The sequence below is a fragment of the Hemitrygon akajei genome, chromosome 10 (assembly GCF_048418815.1).
Source record: "Hemitrygon akajei chromosome 10, sHemAka1.3, whole genome shotgun sequence".
Lineage (NCBI taxonomy): Eukaryota > Metazoa > Chordata > Chondrichthyes > Myliobatiformes > Dasyatidae > Hemitrygon > Hemitrygon akajei.
Window position 1 is genome coordinate 176318009 of NC_133133.1, and position 27564 is coordinate 176345572.

The 27564-nt window shown below is 45.0% G+C and overlaps 2 protein-coding genes across 3 annotated transcripts in view; both read left to right on the forward strand.

The window, feature by feature from the left end:
• endouc (endonuclease, polyU-specific C) overlaps positions 1-7790 on the forward strand; it is a 53897-nt gene extending 46107 nt beyond the window's left edge. The window contains exons 6-7 of the mRNA XM_073059793.1: positions 538-691; positions 4050-7790. Of these exons, the coding sequence (XP_072915894.1) occupies positions 538-691; positions 4050-4313 (418 nt within the window). The 3' untranslated portion in view covers positions 4314-7790. The remainder of the gene's footprint in view (positions 1-537; positions 692-4049) is intronic.
• A 1279-nt stretch (positions 7791-9069) lies between these two features.
• polr3b (polymerase (RNA) III (DNA directed) polypeptide B) overlaps positions 9070-27564 on the forward strand; it is a 148541-nt gene continuing 130046 nt past the window's right edge. The window contains exons 1-5 of one of the 2 annotated variants that reach the window (XM_073059794.1): positions 9070-9245; positions 10146-10178; positions 19057-19113; positions 19385-19449; positions 25330-25405. In XM_073059794.1, the coding sequence (XP_072915895.1) occupies positions 9159-9245; positions 10146-10178; positions 19057-19113; positions 19385-19449; positions 25330-25405 (318 nt within the window). In that variant the 5' untranslated portion in view covers positions 9070-9158. Of the gene's footprint in view, positions 9246-10145; positions 10179-19056; positions 19114-19384; positions 19450-25329; positions 25406-27564 lie in introns of those variants that run through there. The other variant, XM_073059795.1, reaches the window with a different exon arrangement.

Here is a 27564-nt window from a genome sequence, read left to right on the forward strand (position 1 = left end):
GTGATTATGAAGTAAGTTTGAAGTTAATAACTCATCTCCTTCTACCTTAGACCACAAACTTATCAATTACCCCTGATGAGTTATTAACTTCAAACTTTCTGCATAATCACTCAAAGGTTCTGATGAGTTATTAACTTCAAACTTTCTGCATAATCACTCATATTCTTCCCCATTTTGATGTTTGGTCTGAACAACTGAACCTCTTGACCATGTCTGCATTCTTTGGTGTATTGAGTTGCTGCCACATGATTGGCTGATTTGCATTAACGAGCAGGTGTACTTAATAAAGTGGCCACTGAGTGTATAAACAGAAATAGGCAAGGTATAGAAAGGTGCAGATTTGATATAGGCAGACAAGATGAGTGGAGATGGTTCAAGTGCTGAGCACAGGCATGATGGGCTGAAGGGCCTGTTCCTATGATTCTAATGAAGGGGATTTTTACTTTGATGAGTTTGAGCAGATTCTGTACATGATTTTGAGGAGATTGCTTGCACAAAAATCTGCACTGTTGATGGTGTAACCTTTGCTTTGTCTAGGCGGGACTCCTCTGGGTTCGAGCACGTGTTTGTGGGAGAGACCAAGCGAGGGAGAGAGATCATGGGACTGCATAACTGGGTCCAGTTCTACCTTCAGGAGAAACGCAACCACATCGATTACAAAGGCTTTGTGGCAAGGAAAGACAAGAACAAGGTTTGAACGTGCTTGGTTCACAGAGCATTTACCAGCGTGAAGAGCAACCCCCAACCCCCAAAAAAATCAGTGATTGACCTTTGACCCAGGTTGAGAACCATCCTTTCCACAAGCCCCTTCTAGTGTTGGTTAATAAAAATCCTATCCATCTCTAACCTTTGGGGTTCCCAGTGGGATCAGGGTTAGGGTTGTCCTGCTCCTGGATTGTGTGTTCTACTCCCATCAGTGACAAGGCTACGCAGCATTCACACCAGGACCACCAGAGTCAAAAACAGCTACTTCCCCAAGCCATCAGCTTGATCAGCACCTCCAACCATTAACCCACCATCAGGACCTTGGTCCGAAATATCAACTGTTTATTTTCTCTTTAGATGCTCCCTGAACTGCTGAATTGCTCTGGATTTCCAGCATCTGCAGAATCTGTGTTTATGTTTCTGTTTGATGCTTTAAAACAGAGCTGTTAAATCATGTTCCTGCTGCATTTATTTTTACAGCGCTATCACTAGTTAATAATCTAATTCAGGAGAACAAACTTGTTTTTAATCTTCCATCCCAAGATGCAGATGTTACCTGGGATACACACACATTTCTCTATTGTTTAATCATTATGGACAATTCTTAAATTGTTCTAAGCAACACACACAAAATGCTAGAGGGACTCAGCAGGCTAGACAGCATTTATGGAAAAGAGTAAACAGTCGATGTTTCGGGCTGAGACCCTTCAGCAGGACTGGGAAGGAAGAGAAGTCAGAGTAAGAAGGTGGGGGAAGAGGGGAGGAAGGAGTACAAGGTGATAGGTGGTAGGTGAAACTGGAGGAGGTGAAGTAAAGAGCTGGTAAGTTAATTGGTGAAAGAAATACAGGGCTGGACAAGGGGCACTCTGATAGGAGAGGGTAGAAGACCATGGAAGAAAAGGAAAGGAGAAGAGCACCAGAGGAAGGTAATGGGCACGTAAGGAGATAAGATGAAAAAGGGAAACAGAAATGGAGGAATTTGTGAAGGAGGGAGGCAATTACCAGAAGTCCGGGAAATCGATGTCCATGGCATCAGGTTGGAGGCAACCCAGATGGAATATAAGATGTTGTTCCTCCAACCTGAGCATGGCCTCATCATGGTAGCATAGGAGGATGTGGACTGGCATGTCAGAATGGGAAGAGGAATTGAAGTGGGTGCCCATTGTGAAATCCCACTTATTGTGGCGGAGGGAGCAGTCTTCCAATCTGTCCAGTATCGCCGATATATTGGAGGCCACATTCAGAACGCTGGATACAGCAGGTGACCCCAACAGACTCTCGGGTGAAGTGTCGCCTCACCTGGAAGGACTGTTTGGGGCCCCTGTAGTGAGGGAGGAGGTGTAGGGGCAGGTATAGCACTTGTTCCACTTGAAGTACCATGAAGGAGATCAGTGGGTGGGACGAATGGACAAGGGAGTCACGTAGGGAGCGATCCCTGCAGAAGGGGTGAGGGGGGGGGAGATGTGCTTTGTGGTGGGATCCCATTGGAGACGGCGAAAGTTATGGAGAGATATGTGCTGGAAGTGGAGGTTGAGGACGAGAGGAACCCTATCCCTGGTGGGGTAGTGGGAGGATACGATGAGGACAAATTTCAGGAGTTCTGAAATCCTGAGAGCAGATAGGGAAAAACTGAGAGAAGGAAATGGCATTTTTACAAGTGACAGGCTGGGAAGAGGTCCAAATAGCTGTGAAAGTCAGTGGGTTTAAAAAAAAGAGATGGAGACAGAGAGGTCAAAAAAGAAAAGAGAGGTGTCGGAAATGGACTAGGTAAATTTGATGTCAGGGTGGAACTTGGAGACAAAGTTGATGAAGTCCACGTGCTCCACATAGGTGCAGGAAGCAGCACCAATGCAGTCGTCAGTGATGCATAGGAGGAGTTGGGGAGCGATGCCGGTGTAGGCTTGGAACATGGGACTGTTTCACATAGCCGACAAAAAGGCGGGCATAGCTGGGACCCATGCAAGAACCCAAGGCTGCAGCTTGGTTTGAAGGAAGTGGGAGGAGCCAAAGGAGAAATTGTTGAGGGTGAGGAGCAGTTCTGCTAGACAAGGACAGTAGTACTGGAGGGGAACTGGTTGGGTCTGTTATCCAGAAAGAAGAGAGCTTTAAGGCCCTCATGAGAGAGGATAGAAGTATATAGCAAATGGACATCCATAGTGAAAATGGGACAAGGGAAGTTAAAAGTTATTGAAAAGATTGAGAACATGTGAAATGGCACAGATGTAGGTTGGAAGGGACTGAACCGGAGGAGATAAAACAGAGTGGAGGTCACAGATACAAATTCTGTGGGGCTGGAGCAGGCAGAAACAATGAGTCTATCTGAGCAGTCAGGTTGTGAATCTCAAACTGAGGTCGGTGGCAGTGATGGGAGACCCCCAGAGTTGATGAGGTTGGTGATTGTGCGAAAGACAGTAGCCTGGTGCTCCTTAGTGGGATCCTGTTCAAGGGGTAAGTAAGAGGAGGTGTCTGCGAGTTACCCAAGTTGTCTTGTTTATCAAAGAGAGTGTAGATTTAAACACAGATTCTGCAGATGGTGGAAATCCAGAGCAACACACGCAAAATGCTGGGAAACTCAGCAGATCAGGCAGCATCTATGGAAATCATAGTAGCATCATAGAAATGCTACTTCAGTACTGTAAAACTGTGTATTAGTCCTAATAGTTATCGGCAGGAATTCATCTGCTGTACACTGCCATGCTCTTTTGACTGTAAATGAGAGAAATCAGTGCAGATAGTGGACTGACTTCATACAATACTTTCAATGATTGCATCCTCCGAATCCTCATTTTCATTGTAACACTCAAGATGATGGGTGTTACCTTTAATTTCTTAATAGTCCTAACTTGTTGAAGTAGTGAAATAGTTTAATTTTCACTCATGGCCATTTCTGGCATCTCCAAGCCTGAAAGCTTGAAGCTGCATTGAGAAAAGCAGTTCTGAATTGTATTTCTCACCAGCTGTCAGTGACAAAAATCACTGTTTTTTGAACACAAACACACACAAGTGACGCTATTTAAAAACTGTGTCCAACCGTCATATATGTGCTCGCGACTGACACTGGTTAGAAACTGTTCGGCCACAGTCTCCTGCCCCATTTTTAGTCACATAATATCCCAAATAAACGAAGGGTATCCCAGCAATTTTCTCGAGTAGTCCTTGTTCTTTGAGTTGTCCCAAATAAGGAGCTATTCTATTAACTGCTGGCCCAATTAACTGGAATGCACTGTATTTGGGATGGGGTTGCATGCTGCTGGGGGCAAGGACAAGACTGTGTCATTGCATTTCAGCTCAAACGTACTGTATTTGGAGTGGGAGTTAGGATTGACTGTGCTGTTGCATTCCAGCCCGATGAGGACGATCACGTCTTGACCCTGCAGTTCAGCTGGAAGGATATGGTGAAGCCGGTCGGCAGCTCCTTCATCGGGGTCAGTCCAGAGTTTGAATTCGCCCTCTACACGATCTGCTTCCTCCTGTCGCAAGGCAAGGTGTCACGGGAGCTGGTGATGGTGGATGAATACCACCTGCAAATTGTTGTGTACCGTCACGGCAAGTACATTGGGACATCGTACCCCGTCCTGCTGAGCAACAACAACACTCCGGTGGAATGAGTCTCCAAGCCAGTGTGGCTTCTCGTCAGCCCATTGCCAAATCCGTCCGGGAACAGGCGTGATGATGCTGGGAAGTTTCCACGTGTTGCATGCTTTATGCTAACGTCCTGCTCCAAATGCCAGCCTGTGCCTTACCAGATTCCCCCCCCCCCCCCCCACTGCATAGATCCAGCTTACTCCCTCCCCCTGCCCTCAATTTCCTCTCTAAAAATAGGGGCAGATTTAGGCCACTTGACCCATCCAGTTTGCTCTGATATTCCATCACGGCTGATTTGTTATCTCTCTCAACCCCATTCTCCTGCTTTCTCCCTATGACTTTTGACCCTCTCTCTAATCGAGAACCTATTGACCTCCACTTCAAATGTACACAAATGACTTGGCCTCCAAGGCCTTCCTTGGCAATGAATTCCACAGATTCATCACCCTTTGGATAAAGAAATTCTAAATGGGCATCCCTCTATTCTGAGGCTGTGCCCTCTCATCCTAGACTCCTTCACTATAGGGAACATCCTCTCCTATCTTTCCTGTAGGTAGGTGACCAGAATTGCACACAGTACTCCAAAATAGAACTCACCAACATTGCATACAATTTCAACATAACATCCCATCTCCTGTACTCCACACTCAAGGTTTAGAAAGCTGATATGAGGGAGGCCATTCATAAGAAATTCCTTATGTTAAACTGGCATTGTATTTGTTATGGCTTAATTTGCTCCTCTGCCTTCACCATAGGATTCTGTGCTTTCCTGTTGCCTTAATGTATTGTGTTAGTGCTGCTACCTAAGCAATCAATTGTAGTTGCAGTTTATAATTTAAATTTTTAGATGGCACAAGTTGACATTTCACCTAATCCTGTCTCAGTATGGGGAATATTGATGGTAATGAACTAGATGAGGTCCCGGTTATAGCAGTTCCAGAGTCTCTGAAGCTGCCCATCAGACCCAGTGGTCAGTGTTGTTAACCTGGCTGCTGCTGCAGTGTAAGGTGAAAGGAAATTTAAATGGTTCCAGATGGGCTGAGGGGCCTGTTTCTGTGCTGTAGTTTCTAAGATTTTACAAATTTGTAAGTTTGGTGTTCAAGTTCAAGGCTAATTGTAATTCGACCATACAGCCACATACACAGCACGAGGCACATATATGACAGCAGTAAACATAGTCACACAAGAAGTATATAGATAGCCTAACTCCTTGAATGACATATTGTGTAAATTGATGGTGCATGGGTGTGGCCAGAAAGAACAAGCCCCAGCAGTCCAGGCAGACAGACACACATGAGCGCAAACACGAGAAAATCTACAGATGCTGGAAATTCAAGCAACACACACGAAATGCTGGTGGAACGCAGCAGGCCAGGCAGCATCTGTAGGGAGAAGCACTGTCCACATTTCAGGCCGAGACCCTTCGTCAGGGCTCATGAGCGCAATCCAGCTTGTCTTCCACCAACTGAACACTGGAGGGCAGCACTGACAGGAGCTTGGATCTTGCTCCATAGTTTAATAATTATCCTGTGTCTGCAGATTGGTTAATGTCAGACTCAGAGCTGGACACTTAGCACAAACCTAGATTCCGATTTACTCAGATTCAGATGTATTTATTACAAAACTTTTAATACCTGCTTGTCCACGCCCTGCCCCTCATAATTTTATAAATGTGTTTAATGTCAGCCCTGTACTCCAGTGAGAACCATCGCACCCCATTCATTTATTTATTGAAATGTGGTGTTTGCATAAACGGCAGATATGCCCAAGGACGTGCTGGGGGTAGTGTGCAAATGTCACCGCGCATTCTGGCACCAATATAGCATGCCCACAATGTTCAAACCCTGAACATTCCTACAGGGCAAGTGGGGTTAAAGGAGTTTCTGCTCCTTGTACAAAAATAAATGTTTAGCCGTCCGGTACAATCCATAATCCTCAGCGCATCTTCCCATGGAAGCAGTTCACAAAACAGCTTCATCACAGTTAACTCTGTTGGGAAAGGCACCATACTTGATTATACTATCTTTTATTTCTCTCTTTATAAAGAAAACCTTCATTCCAACAAGTATCAGCTCATTTTTTCCAAAAAAATTATTTAATTTCATAGTACACAGAAAACAGTACCAGCCCTTTGTCCCACGATGTTGTGGCAACCTTTTAATCTACTCTAAAGTTAATGTAACCCTTCCCTCTTGTACAGTTCTCCAATTTTCTATCAATCATGTGCCTATCTTAAATGTCTTAATATATCTGCCTCTACCACCATCCCTGCAGTGCATGCCACACCCTCACCACCCTCTGTATTTTAAAAAAAACCTACCTGACATACCCTCTGAAATTTCCTCCAATCACCTTAAAATTGTGCACTCTCATATAGCCATTTTTGTCCTGGAAAAAACTTCTGGCTATCTGTTTCATCTTCCACACCTATTGTGACCTCTCATCCTCCTCTCCAAGAGGAAAGCCCTACATCACTCAACTGATCTTCATGAGACGCTCTCTAATCCAGGCAGCATCCTAGTAAGTCTCCTCTGCACCCTCCCTAATCCAGGCAGCATCCTAGTAAATCTCCTCTGCACCCTCTCTAATCCAGGCAGCGTCCTAGTAAATCTCCTCTGCACCCTCCCTAATCCAGGCAGCGTCCTAGTAAATCTCCTCTGCACCCTCTCTAATCCAGGCAGCGTCCTAGTAAATCTCCTCTGCACCCTCCCTAATCCAGACAGCGTCCTAGTAAATCTGCTCTGCACCCTCTCTAATCCAGGCAGCGTCCTAGTAAATCTCCTCTGCACCCTCTCTAATCCAAGCAGCATGCTAGTAAATCTCCTCTGCACCCTCTCTAATCCAGGCAGCATCCTAGTAAATCTCCTCTGCACCCTCTCTAATTCAGGCAGCATCCTAGTAAATCTCCTCTGCACCCTCCCTAATCCAGGCAGCATCCTAGTAAATCTCCTCTGCACCCTCCCTAATCCAGGCAGCATCCTGGTAAATCTCCTCTGCACGCTCTCTGAAGCTTCTCTAAATTTCGTTTACTCTGACATGGCTGTTGTCCTGATGAAGGGGCTCTGCCTGAAGCATAGACTGTCTATTCATTTCCATGGATGCTACCTGACCTGAGTTCCTCCAGCATTTTGTGTGTTACTCTGGATTTCCATCATCTGCAGAATCTCTTCTGTTTGTGATATTTAACACAGTCTGCAGACTTGATACATGAACAAGTACTGGAAAATGTTCACTGTAGTGTACTTGACTGAATCTTCTTTCTGCTACTGGTAGATACAGAAATTTCTTGTTAGGAAATCATATTGGTCTTTGTTGTCCTAGGGGCTTCATTCTGCAATTAAAATTATTCAGATTAGCTTTATTTGTATCATGTATATCAAAACATACAGTGAAATGTGTCAGTTGCAAGTTTATCTTTTTGAAGTATTATCTGTTTGTCTTATGTAATGCTTGTGCAAAATTGTATAATCAACAAGCCTTTAATAAACTTATGTATGATCTTTGGCTGTTTCATACCTGCAATTTTTGACCAGTTGGACACTGCAGTTGTCCAGGATGTGCATTCTTAGTGGACAACATTGCCTTCATCTGTTTCTTGTAGCAAGCCAGAGACCGTTAAACAAACCTCTCAGATGAACACTGATAACAACAGCCACTAGATCTGGTGGAAGAAATCATCAGTTTGCAAGACGTTGGCTGAGAGAGGGAGGCAGACAGAGACTGGAGGAAGATATTACCCTTCCAGTCATCCACGTCCAGGCAACTGGCTGCTGCATGTAACCTGGTATCACAGACACTACAGCACTCTTTCAGTTGTACTGGGCCATTGCTGAACTCCCATACCACAGAATGACCTTCTCTCAGTACCACCTATGTCCCTCCTTCAGTGCTGCCCCTCCCTCGAAGTTAAAAGTAAATATATCTCACCACATACAACCCCTGTTGTGGTTTTCCGTTTCTCACAAACGACCAGGAGACACAGAAGATTCTTCAAGAAGTTTTAAGCTTTAATTTGCAAACCAAAGCTGAGACAATCACTGAGCTAGTCACTGATTGCCCGCCGATCTTTGTACATAGCATTTTTATAGCAATCTTCTTATCTCAGTTGTATTAACATAACCAATCATTCTATAGCTGCATATCATCTATACATTAGCTCTTGACTCGCCACCATTGTTTCTATCCAAGCAGTCAAATTATGTTCCAGTTCACATCTTAGGCCTCGTTCCTGGCCAGGGTTGTTTCTCAGTCAGCCTCCCTTAACATTCCATTGCCTGTTCGTATCATCCTGTCTGCCACCGTTATCTGTTCATAAGCCATTCCATTTTATAATATATGGAGTACATTTCAGCTAAGCACATTTCTGCTAATGAGACACAGATGTTCTTAAATGCCATAGTATATACCTAAGAATACAATGTATCTAGTAAATGAATAAATGCATAGTAAATACTCAGTAGTCATGGTTATATAGTGAATGCTGCTAATGCCATTCTTCAATATGTTTTCCAATACCCCGAGGTTCATTTTCTTGCAGGCTTTCATTGTAATCACAAACACAATTGAATCAATGAAAAACTGCACATAAAGATGGATAAATAACCAATGTGGGAAAAACAACAAATATTGAGCACCTGAGTTGTAGAGTCTTCGTGGCGAATGAAGATATCCCTGCCTCTTCAGGAGCTCGATGATTGAGGGGTGATAACAGTACCCCTCTACCATCAAGTATACCCTCAATACCACCTCTCCCACAACGTAACCCTTCTTCAGCACTGCCCTCTCACAGTGTGACTCTCCGACGGGGCTCTCATACCCGGACCGATTGTCTAGGCAATGTGTTCCGGGGATGGGTTTGTCGGTCGGACATGGAAGCTGTAGCCATCGACTTGCTGGTAGCCGAATTCGGGGAGTTGGGCCCCGCGGCACTGGCGGCGCCCGTCCGAGCTGTCGAGGTGAGTAGGGAGATGGCTAGCAGAGTTCCGGGGCTTCGAGTTTAGATCGGACCGTGGGCCCGGGCCACGTGGAGCCTCTCCGCCGGGTCCTGACACACTGGTCCTCCCTCCTCTCCCTTCCCCGCTTCCACTCCTTCCCTCTGTCCCTCTTTCCTCCCCCCCTCCCTTCCTCCCCTCCCTCTCTCCCCCTCCCTCCCTCTCTCCCCCTCCCTCCCTCTCTCCCTCTCCCTCCCTCCCTCTCTCCCTCTCCCTCCCTCCCTCTCTCCCTCTCCCTCCCTCTCCCTCCCTCTCTCCCTCTCCCTCCCTCTCTCCCTCTCCCCCTCTCCCTCTCCCTCTCTCCCTCCCCCTCCCCTCCCCCTTTCTCTCTCTCCCCCTCCCTCTCTCTCTCTCCCCCTCTCCCCCTCCCCTCTTTCTCTCTCCCCTCTCCCTCTCCCCCTCCCTTTCTCGCTCCCTCTCCCCCTCTCTCCCTCCCCTCCCTCTCTCCCCCTCTCTCCCTCCCCTCCCTCTCTCCCCCTCTCTCCCTCCCCTCCCTCTCTCCCCCTCTCTCCCTCCCCTCCCTCTCTCTCCCTCCCCCTCCCTCCTCCTCTCTCCCTCCCCCTCCCTCCTCCTCTCTCCCCTCCCTCTCCCCCCTCCCTCCCACTCTCTCCCCACCTCTCGCTCTCCCCCTCCCTCCCTCCCACTTTCTCACCCCTTCTCTCTCCCTATATTCCTATCTTCCTCCTTATATCCCCCTCCCTCCCCATCTCCCCCACCCCAGTGTGTAGTGACATACATTACTGATTGATGGTTTAATGTCATCTATTACTTGCAAGGTTAACACAAGGTGGAAACCTTGTCATCATTAAATTTTGCTGTGAGCTTTTCTTGATCATCTGTGTTTTGTTTCTGTTTTGCTCTTAGGAAAAATGGAAGTTGCTCCCTGCTTTCCTGAAGGTAATATCAGAGTTCATATTTTTCTAATTCTCCTGTAATTTGGAGGATGGGACAATGCCTTGCGGTATATTCCCCGTATATAGTGGACATGACGTCACACATCACAGCATCTGCTGTCCTACCTTCATGAGCACTCTCCATCGCTTCTTCAGAAAACTCGGTCAAACCCCGGGTAAAATTTTGCAGAAGCATTATACTGTATGTCACAAAAATTGATTTGTGCAGCGGCACTGCAGTTAGTGTTGCTATCAAAAAGCTCTACGAATCTTGGTCCAATCCTGACCTCAGGAGTAGTCTTTGCGGAGTTTATGCATTCTCTATCTGATTTAATTTTCTCCCCTGTTCTGGAGATCTCTGCTGAGTTAATTGGTGACTAAATTGTTGGTGAGTGTCAGGAGAATCTGACTAATTGATGAGAGACTAAGTTAAGTTCAAGTTTATTGTCATCTGACTGTACCAAACAAAACAGACCATGGTGCACCCACAAAACATATCATACACAGCACATAAAACAAAATGTTACCAAAGATAAGTTAATGAAATATAATTCCAAATGTATGTAGTAAACAGCTCACTGTCCAAGTGAGGAGACCTTGGTGGTGGGGCATTCAATAGTCTGGGAGGAGAACCTGTTACCCAGTCTGGCAATCCTCGTCCTGCTGCTCCTGTGTTTTGGCCTGAAACGTTGACTGTACTCTTTTCCTAGATGTTGCCGGGCTTTACTGAGCTCCTACAGCATTTTGTGTGTGTTGCTTGGATTTCCAGCATCTGCAAATTTTCTCTTGTTTACTCCAGTACCTCCTCCCAGATTGTAGTGGGTCAAAGAGATTGTGGGATGAGTGGTAGGAATCCTCAACAATACTTCGAGCCCTTCGTCTACAATGCTCCCAGTAAATATCACAAATTAGGGGTAGGAGGACCCTGGTGATTTTCAGTGGGAATAGGTGGGGGATGGACTGGGGATGATATGGGGAGAGGGCAGGAACGGGGTACTGATTGTGTATGATCAGCCATGATCACAGTGAATGGCGGTGCTGGCTAGAAGGGCCAAATGGCCTACTCCTGCACCTATTGTCTATTGACTGCTGGCAGAGACCCAACAGGCCAGATCACTTCCTCCAGTGTCATCAGTGCAGCTGGAAAGCTGTGAGCATTTTGTTTTCAGAGAGTGTAGTACAGGTTGGCCTGAAGGTTACAACGGGAAATTGATGGCATGCAGAGCTGGGCTGAGGAATGCCAAATAAATTTCAACATGGAAAAGTGTGAAGTGATTCACTTTGGAAGGTCAAACTTATAGGCGTAGTGTAGGGTTCTTCTTAAATCCCATCACCCCAGCTGGGGCATAGGCAGCCACCAACAGCTCACCAGCGTCCTCTGTCCTGAACCTTTTTGGTGGAGGTCCTGAATGCAGAAGGCTGATTAGCCAAGAGGCTTCCACAGACTTTCAGCTTCGTAAGTTTTCTAAGGAAAGATCCTTCCCCTCTCAGGGATGAGGTCATTGGAGCTTCTGTTGACATTTCAGGTTTTCATAGGACGGGTTGCTAGCCTCATACCCGACCCTACCTCTTTCACAACTGGCCCAGCGACCATGGCAGTTATAGAATAGTTTTAATTGCAGGATTCTTGGTAGTGTGGAGGAACTGAGGGATCTTGGGGTCAACATCCATAGTCCCTCAAAGTTGCCGCACGTCGATAGGACGGTTAAGGAGGCCTATGGTCTGTTGGCTTTCATTAGACAGGGATTGAGTTCAAAAGCCACGAAGTAATGTTTTACCTCTATAATACTCTGGTTAGACCACACTTGTGTTCAGTTTTGGTCACCTCATTCTAGAATGGATATGGAAGCTTTTGAGAGTGTAGAGGAGATTTACCAGGATACTGCCTGGACTAGAGGCCATGAGACATAGGAGCTGAATTAGGCCATCTGGCCCATCGAGTCTGCTTCATCATTCAATCAAGGCTGTTCCTTTTTTTTTCTCCTCCTCAATCCAAGTTCCCGGCTTTCTCCCCAAACCCTTTGATAGCATGTCCAATCAAGAACCTATCGACCTCTGCCTTAAATACACCCAGTGACCCGGCCTTCACAGCTGCATGTGGCAACAAATTCCACAAATTCACCACCCTTTAGCTAAAGAAATTTCTCCACATCTCTGTTCTGAAAGGGCGCCCCTCTATCCTGAGGCTGTGCCCTCTTGTCCTAGACTCTCCCACCATGGAAAACATCCTTTCCACATCTACTCTGTCTAGGCCTTTCAACGTTTGAATGGTTTCAGTGGGAGCACCCCCCCCCCCCCCCCATCCTTCTGAATCGCAGCGATGATAGACCCAGAGCCATCAAACGTTCCTCACATGATAACCCTTGAATTCCTGGAATCATCTTTGTGAATCTCCTCTGGACCCTCTCCAATGCCAGCACATCTTTTCTAAGATGAGGGGCCCGAAACTGGAGACCGTGTCTTGTGAGAATAGATTCAGCAAGCTAGGGTTTTCCTCTTTCGAGTGAAGGAGGATGAGAGGTGACTTGATAGAAATGCACAAGATGATAAGAGGCATTGATGGTGTGGACAATCAGCACTTTTTTACCAAAGAGGAAATGGCTAAAATGAGAGGGCATAACTTTAAGGTGATTGGAGGAATGGTATCGGAGATCATTTTTTTCCCACCACAGAGTGGTGGGTGTATGGAATATGCTGTCAGAGGCAGTGGTGGGGGCAGATACATTAAGGGCATTTAAGAAACTTCTAGATAGGCACTTGAATGACAGAAAAATGGAGGGCTGTATGGAAAGGGGAAAGATTGATCTTAGAGTAGGTTAAAGGGTTTGCACAACATTATGAGCAAAGGGCCTGTACTGTGTCTGCTCCACCATTTGATCATTACTGATTTATTATCCCTCTCAAACCCATTCTCCTGTCTTTTCCCTGTAAGCTTTGTCACCCTTACAAATCAAGAGATTTCACCACCCTCTGGCTAATTAACGAAATTCCTCCTCCTAAAGGAACGCAACTCGAAGGTCATCGAGCTGCAGCTCCTGAGGAATCGAGTTAGGGAACTGGAGTTACAACTCAATGACCTTCGCCTAGTCAGGGAGAGCGAGGAGGTGATAGAAAGGAGTTATAGGCAAATGGTCACACTGGGGCCAATCGAGACAGACAAGTGGGTCACAGTCAGAAGGGGAAGAGTCAGGTACTAGAGAGTATCCCTGTGGCTGTACCCCTTGACAATAAGTACTCCTGTTTGAGTACTGTTCGGCGGGGGAACAGCCTACCTTGGGGAAGCAACAGTGGCCGAGCCTCTGGCACAAAGCCTGGCCCTGTGGCTCAGAAGGGTAGGGAAGGGAAGAGGAAGGCAGCAGTGATAGGGAGCTCTGTAGCTAAGGGGTCAGACAGGTGATTCTGTGGACGCAGGAATGAAACTCAGATGGTAGTTTGCCTCCCAGGTGCCAGAGACCAGGATGTTTCTGATTGCATCCAAGATATCATGCGGTGGAAGGGAGAACAGCCGGAGGTCGTGGTACATATTGGTTCCAATAACAAAGGCAGGAAAAGGGAAGAGGTCCTGAAAAAAGACTACAGGGAGTTAGGAAGGAAGTTGAGAAGCAGGACCTCAAAGGTAGTAATCTTGGGATTACTGCCTGTGCCACGCGACAGTGAGAATAGGAATAGAATGATGTGGAGGATAAATGTGTGGCTGAGGGATTGGAGCAGGAGGCAGGGATTCAGATTTCTGGATCATTGGGACCTCTTTTGGGGCAGGTGAGACCTGTACAAAAAGGACGGGTTGCACTTGAATCCCAAGGGGACCAATATCCTGGCAGGGAGGTTTGCTAAGGCTACTGGGGAGAGTTTATGCGAGAGGGCGGATAGGCAGGTGATAGAGAAGGGACACACTCAGACTGAAGGCTTGAGGTGTGTCTATTTTAACGTAAGGAGTGTTGTGAACAAAGCGGATGAGCTTAGAGTGTGGATCAGTACTTGGAGATATGATGTGGTGGCCATTACAGAGACTTGGATGGCTCAGGGACAGGGAGGGAGGCAAAAGAGGTGGGGGCGTGGCACTGTTGATGAGAGATAGTGTCACAGCTGCAGAAAAGGTGGATGCCATAGAGGGATTATCTACAGAGTCTCTGTGGGTGGAGGTTAGGAACAGGAAGGGGTCAATAACTTTACTGGTTGTTTTTTATAGGCCACCCAATAGTAACAGGAATATCGAGGAGCAGATAGGGAAACAGATCCTGGAAAGGTGTAATAATAACAGAGATGTCGTAATGGGAGATTTTAATTTACCAATTATCAATTGGCATCCCCCCAGATCAAGGGGTTTAGATGGGGTGAAGATTGTTAGGTGTGTTCAGGAAGGTTTCTTGACACAATATGTAGATACGCCTACAAGAGGAGAGGTTGTACTTGATCTGGTATTGGGAAATGAACCTGGTCAGGTGTCAAATCTCTCAGTGGGAGTGCATTTTGGAGATAGTGATCGTAATTCTATCTCCTTTACAATAGCTTTGGAGAGAGATAGGAACAGACACGTTAGAAAAACTTTTAATTGGAGTAAGGGGAATTATGAGGCTATCAGGCAGGAAATTGGAAGCTTAAATTGGGAACAGATGTTCTCGGAAAATTACGGAAGAAATGTGGCAAATATTCAGGAGATATTTGTGTGGAGTTCTATATAGGTACGTTCCAATGAGACAGGGAAGTTAATGGTCGGGTACAGGAGCCGTGGTGTACAAAGGCTGTAATAAATCTAGTCAAGAAAAAAAGAAAAGTTTACAAAAGGTTCAGAGAGCTAGGTAATGTTAGAGATCTAGAAGATTATAAGGCTAATAGGAAGGAGCTTAAGAAGGAAATTAGGAGAGCCAGAAGGGGCCATGAGAAGGCCTTGGCGGGCAGGATTAAGGAAAACCCTAAGGCATTCTACAAGTATGTGAAGAGCAAGAGGATAAGACGTGAAAGAATAGGACCTATCAAGTGTGACATTGGGAAAGTGTGTATGGAACCGGAGTAAATAGCAGAGGTACTTAATGAATACTTTACTTCGGTATTCACTATGGAAAAGGATCTTGGTGATTGTAGTTATGACTTGCAGCAGACTGAAAAGCTTGAGCATGTAGATATTAAGAAAGAGGATGTGCTGGAACTTTTGAAAAGCATCAAGTTGGATTTTGGATGAGATGTACCCCAGGCTACCGTGGAGGCGAGGGAAGAGATTGCTGAGCCTCTGACAATGATCTTTGTATCATCAATGGTGACGGAAGAGGTTCTGGAGAATTGGAGGGTTGCGGATGTTATTCCTTTATTCAAGAAAGGGAGTAGAGATAGCCCACGAAATTATAGACCAGTGAGTCTTACCTCAGTGGTTGGTAAGTTGATGGAGAAGATCCTGAGAGGCAGGATTTATGAACGTTTGGAGAGGTATAATATGATTAGGAATAGTCACCATGGCTTTGTCAAGGGCACGTTTTGCCTTATGAGCCTGATTGAATTTTTTGAGGATGTGACTAAACACATTGATGAAGGAAAGAGCAGTAGATGTAGCAAGGCATTTGATAAGGTACCCCATGTAAGGCCTATTGAGAAAGTAAGGAGGCATGGGATTGAAGGGGACATTGCTTTGTGGAAGGCAAAGAGTGGTTTTAGACGGGTCATATTCTGCATGGAGGTTGGTCACCAGTGGAATGCCTCAGGGATCTGTTCTGGGACCCTTACTCTTCATGATTTTTATAAATGACCTGGATGAGGAAGTGGAGGGATGGTTTAGTAAGTTTGCTGATGGCACAAACGTTGGAGGTGTTGTGGATAGTGTGGAGGGCTGTCAGAGGTTACAGCGAGACATTGATAGGATGCAAAACTGGGCTGAGAAGTGGCAGATGGAGTTCAACCCAGATAAATGTGAAGTGGTTCATTTTGGTAGGTCAAATATGATGGCAGAATATAGTATTAATGGTAAGACTCTTGGCAGTGTGGAGGATCAGAGGGATCTTGAGGTCTGAGTCCATAGGACACTCAAAGCAGCTGCACAGGTTGACTTTGTGGTTAAGAAGGCATACGGTGTATTGGCCTTCATCAATCGTGGAATTGAATTTAGGAGCTGAGAGGTAATGTTGTAGCTATATAGGACCCTGGTCAGACCCCACTTGGAGTACTGTGCTCAGTTCTGGTCATCTCACTACAGGAAGGATGTGGAAGCCATAGAAAGGGTGCAGAGGATATTTACAAGGATGTTGCCTGGATTGGGAAGCATGCCTTATGAGAATAGGTTGAGTGAACTTGGCCTTTTCTCCTTGGAGCGACGGAGGATGAGAGGTGACCTGATAGAGGTGTACAAGATGATGAGAGGAATTGATTTTGTGGATAGTCAGAAGCTTTTTCCTAGGGCTGATTGCCACAAGAGGACACAGGTTTAAGGTGCTGGGGAGTAGGTACAGAGGAGATGTCAGGGGTAAGTTTTTCACTCAAGAGAGTGGTGAGTGCAGGAGGGCACGGAGCAACCACTCCCCGCTGAACATCGATGGCTCCTCGGTAGAGATTGTCAAGAGCACCAAATTTCCTGGCGGAGAATCTCACCTGGTCCCTCAACACCAGCTCCATAGCAAAGAAAGCCCAGCAGCGTCTCTACTTTCTGCGAAGGCTGACGGAAGTCCATCTCCAACCCCCCCATCCTCATCACATTCTACAGGGGTTGTATTGAGAGCATCCTGAGCAGCTGCATCACTGCCTGGTTCAGAAATTGCACCATCTCGGATCGCAAGACCCTGCAGCGGATAGTGAGGCCAGCTGAGAAGATCATTGGGGTCTCTCTTCCCGCCATTACAGACATTTACACTACACGCTGCATCCGCAAAGGAAACAGCATTATGAAGGACCCCATGCTCCCCTCATACAATCTCTTCTCTCTCCTGCCGTCTGGGAAAAGGCTCCAAAGCATTTGGGCTTTCACGACCAGACTATGTAACAGTTTCTTCCCCCAAGCTATCAGACTCATCAGTACCCAGAGACTGGACTGACACCTTACTGTCCTATTGTCCTGTTTATTATTTATTGTAATGCCTGCACTGTTTTTGTGCACTTTATGCAGTCCTGGATAGGTCTGTAGTCTAGTGTAGTTGTTGGGTTTTTTTTCTCTCTCTGTTGTTTTTTTATGTAGTTCAGTCTAGTTTTTGTACTGTGTCATGTCACACCATGGTCCTGAAAAATGTTGTCTCATTTTTACTATGTACTGTACATAGCAGTTATGGTCAAAATGACAATAAAAGTGACTTGATTTGAATGGGCTGCCAGCAATGGTGGTAGAGGCAGATATGATAGGGTCTTTTTAAGAGGCTTTTAGATAGGTACATGGAGCTTAGTAAAATAGAGGGCTATATGTAAGCCTAGTAATTTCTACAGTAGGGACATGTTTGGCACAACTTTGTGGGCCGAAGGGCCTGTATTGTACTGTAGGTTTTCTATGTTTCTTCGATTCTGAAGCTGTGCCCTCTGTACAATCTGTGTGGACTGGTTTCTCCTTGTTGACGATCAACACTGGTGAACCTCAGGGGTGTGTGCTTAGCCCGCTGCTCTACTCTCTCTATACACATGACTGTGTGGCCAGGCATAACTCGAATACCATCTATAAATTTTCTGATGATACAACAATTGATGGTAGAATCTCAGGTGGAGACAAGGGGCGTACAGGAGTAAGATATACCAACTGGTGGAATGGTGCCAGAGCAACAATCTTGCACTCGATGTCAGTCAGATGAAAGAGCTGATTGTGGACTTCAGGAAGGGTAAGACGAAGGGACACATACCATTCCTCATAGAGGGATCAGAAGTGGAGAGAGTGAGCAGTTTCAAGTTCCTGGGTGTCAAGCTCTCTGAGTACCTAACCCAACATAGCGATGTAGCTATAACGAAAGCAAAACAGTGAATATATTTCATTAGGAGTTTGAAGAGACTTGGTATGTCAACAAATACACTCAAAAACTAATATAGATGTACCGTGGAGAGCATTCTGACAGGCTGCATCACTGTCTGGTATGGGGGCGGGGCTACTGCACAGGACCAAAGGAAACTGCAGAAGGTCGTAAATCTAGTCAGCTCCATCTTGGGTACAAGCCTACACAGTACTCAGGACATCTTCATGGAGTGGTGTCTCAGAAAGGCAGCATCCATTATTAAGGACCTCCAGCACCCAGGGCATGCCCCTTTCTCACTGTTACCATCAGGTAGAAGGTACAGAAGCCTGAAAGCACACACTCAGCGATTCAGGAACAGCTTCTTCCCCTCTGCCATCCGATGCCTAAATGGGCATTGAACCTGTGAACACTATCTCTCTTTTTTTAATATATATTTGTTTTTCGCACAATTAAGTATGCGTATGCTGTAATTTATTTATTTATTATTATTTTTCCTTTTTCTTTTAGATTATGTATTGCATTGAACTGCTGCTGCTAAGTTAACAAATTTCACGACACATGCCAGTGATGATAAACCTGATTCTGATTCTGGTCTTAAAATCTCCCACTATAGGAAATATCCTCTCTGTGTCCGATGTCTATGCCTTTCAATATTCTGTAAGTTTCAATGAGATACCCCCTCCTTCTGAACTTCAGCGTGTACAGGCCCAGAGTCATCAAATGCTCCTTCTACATTAACACTTTCATTCCTAGGATAATTCTCATGAATCTCTTCTGGATCCTCTCTTATGACAACACATCCTTTTTTAGATCGGAGGCCCAAAACTGCTCACAATGCTCCAAGTACCAATACCTTATAAAGCCTCATAAGTTCCCTCTGCATGGCCTTGGCTGTTGGTACTCACCAGTCACTGGCTCTATCCATGTGGGTCTGTGGTGGAAAAAGCTTTGATTTTTTTGTTTCTTTGTATGCAGGTCAAAGGGCTGGTAAAGCAGCACATCGATTCATTCAACTACTTTATAAATGTGGAGGTAGGTGTGGTTAACAACTAGGCTTGTTTTGCTCCTGTTACTGTGTCGCTCATTGTGCTCTGTGTTGTTCTGTTGAACATGATGGGCATGCCATGTTGGCCTCAGAATAACTGGGGACACTTGTGGGGCGCCCCCGCCACATCACAACCCTTTTCACAGTATGTTTCGATATACATGCGGTAAGTACTGTATATCTGAATCTCGTGTCAAACTCTTCTCTGATTCTCAGAACTTGTTCATTACCCTCACTGCCTCTTCTTCTCCCCTCTAGATTAAGAAGATTATGAAAGCCAATGAGAAAGTGACCAGCGATGCTGACCCAATGTGGTATCTGAAGTGAGTAATTATCCTCAGAAAATGCTGATCTTTGCCATCTGTCCTCTGAAGGGATGTTACTTTCATTGTTGGGAAAGAAATATATCAGAAATCCATAAAAATGTCCAGCCAGTCACAGCATTTGTGATAGGGCATTGGCACCCCTCCACTCTTCTCCCAGTTTTAACTCCCAGGAGAGTTAACTGGTTTCTCTTCCCACAGATGCCGGACTGACTGAGTTCCTCCAGCAGATCAGTTTTTGTTACATTGGTATTAGTTCATTATTGTCACATGTACCGAGTCACAGTGAAAAGCCTGTCTTGTGTACCATTCACACACATCAAACAGTGCATTGAGGTGGAACAAGGTAATATCTTTTTCCAAGGTTTGAAATATCTAATAGCAGAGGGCATGCATTCAATGTGAAGGGGATATGAGGGGCAAGTTTTTTACACAGAGTGGTGGGTACCTTGAATGTGCTGCCTGGGGTAGAGGCAGAAACTTTAGAGACTTTTACAAGATGTTTAGATAGGCACATGAATGTGAGGAAAATGGCAGGATATGGACACTGTGTCAGCAGAAAAGATGAGTTTAGTTGGCCATTTGATTGCCAATTTAATTGGTTCAGCACAACATTGCGGGCCGAAGGGCCTGTTCGTGTGCTGTACTGTCTGCGTTCTATGTTCTAGAATGCAGAATGAAGTATAACAGCTATAAGAAAGTGCAGTACAGGTAAACAAGGTGCAGGATCATAATGAGGTAGAATGTGAGGTCAAGAGCCCATTTTAATCTACTGGGGAGCTGTTCAGTGGTTTTATAACAGCAGGACAGACACTGTCCTTGAGTTAGGGCAGCAGTGCCCTGCTGGATGTGTCCAGGTGAGGACGCGCTCTGTGCCAAGATGACCTGTGACCTGGTGGGTAGTTCTCTTGCTTTTGAAACTATAAAGATTATCTTTATTTGTCACATGTAAATCGAAGTACAATGTGGAATGCATCATTTGTGCAACGACCAGCACAATCTGAGGATGTGCTAAGGAAGCCCACAAGTGTCACCGTGCTTTTGGCACTGACTTAGGATGTTCACAATTGACTAACCCTAACCCGTAACATCTTTGGATTGAGGGAGGAAACTGGAGCACCCAGAGGAAACATGAAAGGTCACAGGGAGAACATAATAACTCCTTACAAACAGTGGCGGGAATTAAGCACAGGTCATTGGTGCTTTGAAGCGTTCCACTAACTGCTATGCAGCCTTGCCGACTGAGTCAGGGTATCTATAGGTCAAGGACTTGGTTTCCACATCAGAGTTTCAACCACATCTTTTACAAGGATGTTGCCTGGATTGGGGAGCATGCCTCATGAGAATAGGTTGAGTGAACTCGGCCTTTTCTCCTTGGAGCAAAGGAGGATGAGAGGTGACCTGATAGAGGTGTACATAATGATGAGAGGCATTGATTGTGTGGATAGTCAGAGGCTTTTTCCTAGGGCTGGTTGCCACAAGAGGACACAGATTTAAGGTGCTGGAGAGTAGGTACAGAGGAGATGTCGGGTAAGTTTTTTTACTCAGAGTGGTGAGTGCATGGAATGGGCTGCCGACAACGGTGGTGGAGGCAGATACGATAGGGTTTTTTAAGAGGCTTTTAGATTGGTACATGGAGCTTAGTAAAATAGAGGGCTATGGGTAAGTCTAGTAATTTCTAAGGTAGGGGCATGTTCGGCACAACTTTGTGGGCCGAAGGGCCTGTAGGTTTTCAGTGTTTCTGATTCTAGGCTGATGCTCCTGTTACTAAATTGGAGCTGCATAGTGACAGGAATCAAACGGGGGTACCGTCTGGGAGACAGGTGTGCACGGACAGAACTGTCCGGTTTCTGTAACCTGAGGCGCTGCCTCTGTGCAGATTGCACTTTCTCCCTGTGACCACATGGATTGCCTCCCACTCCTCAAAGAAGTGCTGGATGATGGGTTGTTTGCCACAGGAAACTACCTAGTAGTAGTGGGTCAGACAGCTGTGAAGGCCATGTCATTGGGTATATTGATGACAGGTTCTTGATTAGTCAGGGTGTTAAAGGTTATGGGGCGAAGGCAGGAGAATGGGTTTGAGATGGTTAATAAATCAACCATGATGGAATTGTGGAGCAGATTCAATGGGCCAAATGGCCTAATTCTGCTATTTCTTATGGACCTGGAAGGGAGCTGCTGAGAATGTGGGAGAAATAAAATGGGTTCGGTATGGGACTAATGTAAACATGGATGATATTCAGTACAGACTTTGTGGGCCAAAGGGCCTGTTTCTGTGCTGTATCTCTGACATCTTGAACTGCTGCGCTGTGTCCCTTCGTTGTGGATGGCAGGGCTGCAGCCACAGAGTCATAGAAAGTACAGCACAGAAACAGGCCTTTTGGGCCATCTAGTCCATGCAGACCCATTGAAATTGCCAAATCCCATTGACCTGCACGTGGACCACAGCACTCCATACCTTCCCATCCAATGCACCTATCCTATCATCTCTTAAACATTGAAATCGAGCTCACGTGCACCACTTGCATTGGCAGCTCATTCCACACTCTCACAACCCTCTGAGTAAAGATATTTCCCTTCACATTCCCCTTAAACTTTTTCACCTTTCATCCTGAACCCATGACCTCTGGTTGTCCCACCCAACCTCAGTGGAAAAAGCCCACTTTCATTTATTTACCTTATCTATACCCTCATAATTTTATATACCTCTATCAAATCTCCCCTCAATCTCAATCACCCATTTTAGTCCTGAAGTCTGAAGCACCCAGAACCTCTCCTTTGCATTCCCTGTGTCTCAGAGTAGATCAAGTTCTCCCTGCAACCCTTGGGTGAAGCTGGTGGCTGAGATTGGTGTCCTCTGTGCAGTGTCACACCTTGCCTTACAGCAAGAAGCCTTTCACTCAATCATTAATCACTCACACACAGGTCAAATTGAAGCCAACCAGCAGGCACTGCCTGCTGTCCTGTATTTTGGTAGGTTTCTCTCTTTCTGGTCTTATTTGTTCACTCCTCATCTATTAGGACATAATATCTTAGGACGAATGGCTCCACGGGCAGTGTTCTATATTCTTTGTGGGATGTGGGAAGTCTGGGAGATGTCCAGTCTCCCAGATAAACCCATCTGCACCAGGTACACCGAGCTGCAGCTCCTGAGAGACCGTATTAAGGGTGGAACTATAGCTCAATCACCTTCAAGTCATATAGGAGAATGAGGAGGTAATAGATATGACCTACAGGGAGCTAGTCATTCCTAGATTGCAGGAGACAGGCTGACTGTCAGGAGAAGTAGGGGATATGCAAAGCCAGTGCAGAGTACACATGTGGCCGTTCCCCTCAATAATAAGTATTCAACTTTAGATACTATTGAGGGGGATGACCTACCAGGGGAGAGCCATATTGACTGGGATAGTGTACACCCCAGTGTTCTGAGAGAAGTGGCTGAAGAGATTGTGGAGGCATTAGTAATGAACTGTCAAGAATCACTAGATTCTGGAATGGTTCTGGAAGATTGAAAACATCACTCCACTCTTCAAGAAGGGAGTGAGGCAGAAGAAAGGAAACTATAGGCCGGTTAGTCTGACCTAAGTAGTTTGGAAGATGTTGGAGTAGATTATTAAGGATGAGGGCTCAGGGTACTTGGAGACACATGGTAAAGTAGGTCAAAGTCAGAATGGTTTCCTTAAGGGAAAATCTGGCCTGAAAAATCTGTTGGAATTCTTTGGGGGAAAAAAATGAGCAGGATAGACAAATGAGAATCGGTTGATGTTGTGTACAGGTTCCCCCGCTTTCCGAAGGTAGAGCGTTCCTATTAAACCATTTGTAAGCCACAATGTTGTAAAGTGAAGAAGCAATTACCATTAATTTATATGGGAAAAATTTTTGAGCGTTCCCAGACCCAAAAATAACCTACCAAATCATACCAAATAACACATAAAACCTAAAATAACACAAACATATAGTAAAAGCTGGAATTATATGATAAATATACAGCCTATATAAAATAGAAATACTGTATGAACGGTGTAGTTTCACTTATCAAAATTGGGAAGACAGTGAGCCAAAATTGATGTGGAGAAAAAAATCGGCATGTACACGCCTATGCACGTACACGCCTACACGCATGCGCGCACAAATGCCTGCATACGGCTTCACGGTCATAGTAGTCTTTCTCGGGGTAACACACATAAGGTGGGCATCTTTTTTCGTAAAAGTGAAAATCCTCTTTGGTTAGCGAAAACAGGTACTAATGTAGGTCTTTCATAACAGTGAGCTGTCGTAAAGCGAATGTTCGAGAAACGGGGGCCACCTATACTTGGATTTTCAGAAGGCCTTTGACAAGGTGCTGCACATGATGCTGCTTAACAAGCTACGAGCCCATGGTATTACAGGAAAGATTCTGGCATGGATAAAACAGTGCTTATTGGCAGGAGGCAAAGAGTGGGAATAACAGGAGACATTTTCAATTGGCTGCAGGTGACTAGTGGTGTTCCACAGGGGTCTGTGATGGGACCGATTCTTTTATATGTCAATGATTTGAATGGAATTGATGGCTTTGTTGCAAATTTTGCAGAATATGTGAAGATAGGTGGAGGGGCGGGTAGTCTTGAGGTAGAGAGACTACAGAAGGACTTAGATTAGGAGAATGGGCAAAGAAATGGCAGATAGAATATAGTATTGGGAAGTGTACAGTCATGCACTTTGGTAGAAGAAATGAAAGGGTTAACTGTTTCCTAATAGAGAGAAAATGCAAAAAACTGGGGTGCAAAGGGACTTGGAGTCCTTGTGCAGGATTCCTGAAGGTTACTTTGCTCGATGAGTCCATGGTGAGGAAGGCAAATGTGATGGTAGCATTCATTTCAAGAAGTCTAGAATATAAAAGGAAGTATGTAATGTTAAACTTTATAAAATACTAGTGAGGCCTCACTGGAATATTGTGAGCAGTTTTGAGCCCCTTAGAAAGGATGTGCTGACACTGGAGAGGGGTCAAAGGGGGTTCACGAAAATGATTCCAGGATTGAATGGCTTGTCATATGAAGAGAGTTTGATGGCTCTGGGCCTAATTCAAAAGAATGAGGGGTGACCTCATTGAAAACTATCAAGCGATGAAAGGCCTTAGTAGAGTGGATGTAGAGAGGATGTTTCCTGTGGTGGGGGAGTCAAAGACCAAAGGATATAGCCTCAGAACAGAGGGGCATTCTTTTAGAACAGAGATGAGGAGGAATTTTTGCCACACATAGCTGTTGAGGCTAAGTCTTGAAGTATACTTAAGGCGGAGGTTGATAGTTATTTGATTGGTCAGGGCATGAAGGGATACAGGGAGAAACCAGGAGATTGGGATTGAGAGGAAATTAGGTCAGCCATGATGAAATGGTGGAGAAGACTGGTTGGGCCAAGTGGCTCCTATATCTTATGGTCTGATAGATGCAACATTTTAAATCAGGTTTCAAAATGGAAACCCCAGGCACCTGTTTTTAATCATAAACACAAGATTTGGCAGATGCTAGATAACTTGATCAACACGCAAAATTCTGGAGGAACTGAGCAGGTCAGGCAGCATCTATGGAGGAGAAATAAACAGTCAACATTTCAGACTGAGATAAAGAATTTGGTGTAGGTAACATATAACTACAGTTTTTATTTCCCCTCCATAGATGCTGCCTGACTTGCTGCAGCATTTTTTGTATCTTTCTCTATTTTAAACCTATTTCTTCCCCATCAGTAATTACAAATGATACCTTGTTAGAGTTTACCTAACCCCAGTTATAAAGTAGTGTTAATTATAACATCACAGAACATAGTACCTACACCAATCTCTTTACTGGCAATTAAGCTATTGAAGTGTGACCACCAATGCAATGTTGAAAACTGGATGTATTTTAGGTATCTGAATATTTACGTTGGAGTTCCAGATGTTGAAGAAAGTTTCAATGTGACGCGGCCTGTGGCGCCTCATGAGGTATGGTGCAGCTCACTCTCAGTGGAATTTATTTATTTATTTAGAGATAATTATTCAGTTGCTGACACATTATTAGCTGATTTGATATTTGCGTTAATGAGCAGGTATGCCTAATAATGTGGCCATTGAGTGTTCGCCATCCTTTGTGGAAAATGTATCGCCATTGCAGCTGGATCAGGGTACGAGGCTGTATGATTTGCACTCTAGTCCATTTATGGCATATGGTTTTTGCCGCTATAGGAGCATTTACTCCCTGCTCCTAGTTTTATTTTTTATTTGGAGATAGAGCACAGAACAGGCCCTTCCAGCCCAAAGAGCCATACAGGACAGGGGACAATTTACAATGACCAATTAACCTACTAACTGATGCATCTTTGGACTGTGGGAGGAAACCGTGCGCATTGGGGAAGGAACATACAAAGTTTTTTACAGAGGGAGCTCTGAACTCCAATGCCCCAAGCTTTGATAGCATAGTACTAATTGCTACACAACCTTGGCACCCCAGTTCTCCTTGATTTGGTGGTAGCAAGTCGCTGCCTTGAACCTCAGCAGTTCGTGTGGTTCAGGTTCCACAGTGCTTTTGGGGAGGGAATTAGACCCAGCTGCAATGAAGGATGGTGATACAAAAGATAACATTTTATTAGCTGCATCTGCTCATGAATGCAAGTGTCTAATCAGCAGCAAGTCAATGCGTAAACGCACGCAGACATGGTCAAGAGGTTCACATGTTGTTCAGACTAAACATCAGAATGGGGAAGAAATGTGATCTAAGTGACTGACCGTGGAATGATTGTTGGTGCCAGATGGAGTGGTTTGAGTATCTCAGAAAGTGCAGATTTCCTGGGATTTTCATACACAGCAGGCTCTAGAGTTTACAGAGGATGGTGCAAGAAACAAAATAAAAACATACAGTGAGCAGCAGTTCTGTGGAAGAAAGTTTCTTGTTAATGAAACAAGTCAGAGGAGAATGGCCAGACTAGTTCAAGCTGACAGGAAAGCAATAGTAACTCAAATAACTATGTATTGCAATAAATCTGTGCAGAAGAGCGGCTTCAAACACACAACGGGTTGAACTTTGAAGTGGGTGGGCTACAGCTACAGAAGAACGTGCACTCGGTGGCCTCAGGTACAGGAGGTACCTGATAAAGTGGCCATTGAGTGTAGAAACTGGATATTTTGGTTAAGGGAATAAATCAGCTTTTCAAAGTTTTCCCTTACCATGAAACTGGGTAGCAGTTCGAGAAAGATGCAGCGAAGCCTTAAGATGCCTTAGGGAGACTGAATGAGAGGGTAAGTACACGTCAAGAGCAGTATAATGCTGATAAATGTAACATGATCTAGTTTAGTAGGAAAATAAAGGCAGAGAATATTATTTAAACGAAGATGGATTGGCACCAGGTCTAATACAACAGTCTTTGAAGCAAACATATATAGCATTGTGCAAATGTCTTAGGCATCCTAGATTTTTATATGGTTTCCAATGGTATGACCTCCACAGAGCCCTGATCTCAACATCTTTGAGACAGTCTGGGATTACCTGGAGAGACAGAAGCAAGTGAGACAGCCATAGTCTGCAGAAGAACTTTGGCAAGTTCTCCAAGATGCTTGGAACAACCTACCAGCTGATTTTCTCATAAAACTGCATGACAATTTTGAAAAGCAACACTGGCAGTTTGAAAGGCAAAGGGTGGTCACAACAAATTATTCATTTATTTTAGTTTTTTTACTGATAAGTGCTCTTTTTCATATTTAGAAACTTTTCATATGATTATTTTGAAATCATCTTTTCTTTACACAATTTATTTACATGTGCCTAAGACTTTTGCACAATACTGTAGGTACAACATAATCACAGGATATCCTGCAAATGCTGGAAATTCAGAGAATTGTACACCAAATACTGGAGGAGCTCAGCAGGCAAGATAGCATCTATGGAAAGGAACAGTTGAAATTCCAGGTTGAGACCCTTCGTCAGTGCCGTCCTAAAGCATCGACCGTTCCTCTCCACGGAGGATAGTGAGATTTGTGTGGAGTGTGCTGATTTACTGGGGCATTTTGAAATAAAGAAGGAAATGGTTTTGGGTCTCTTAAAGAACATTAAGGTAGAGATCACTGGCCAGGGCTGATGGGATATACCACAGGTATTGAGAGAGGTAAGA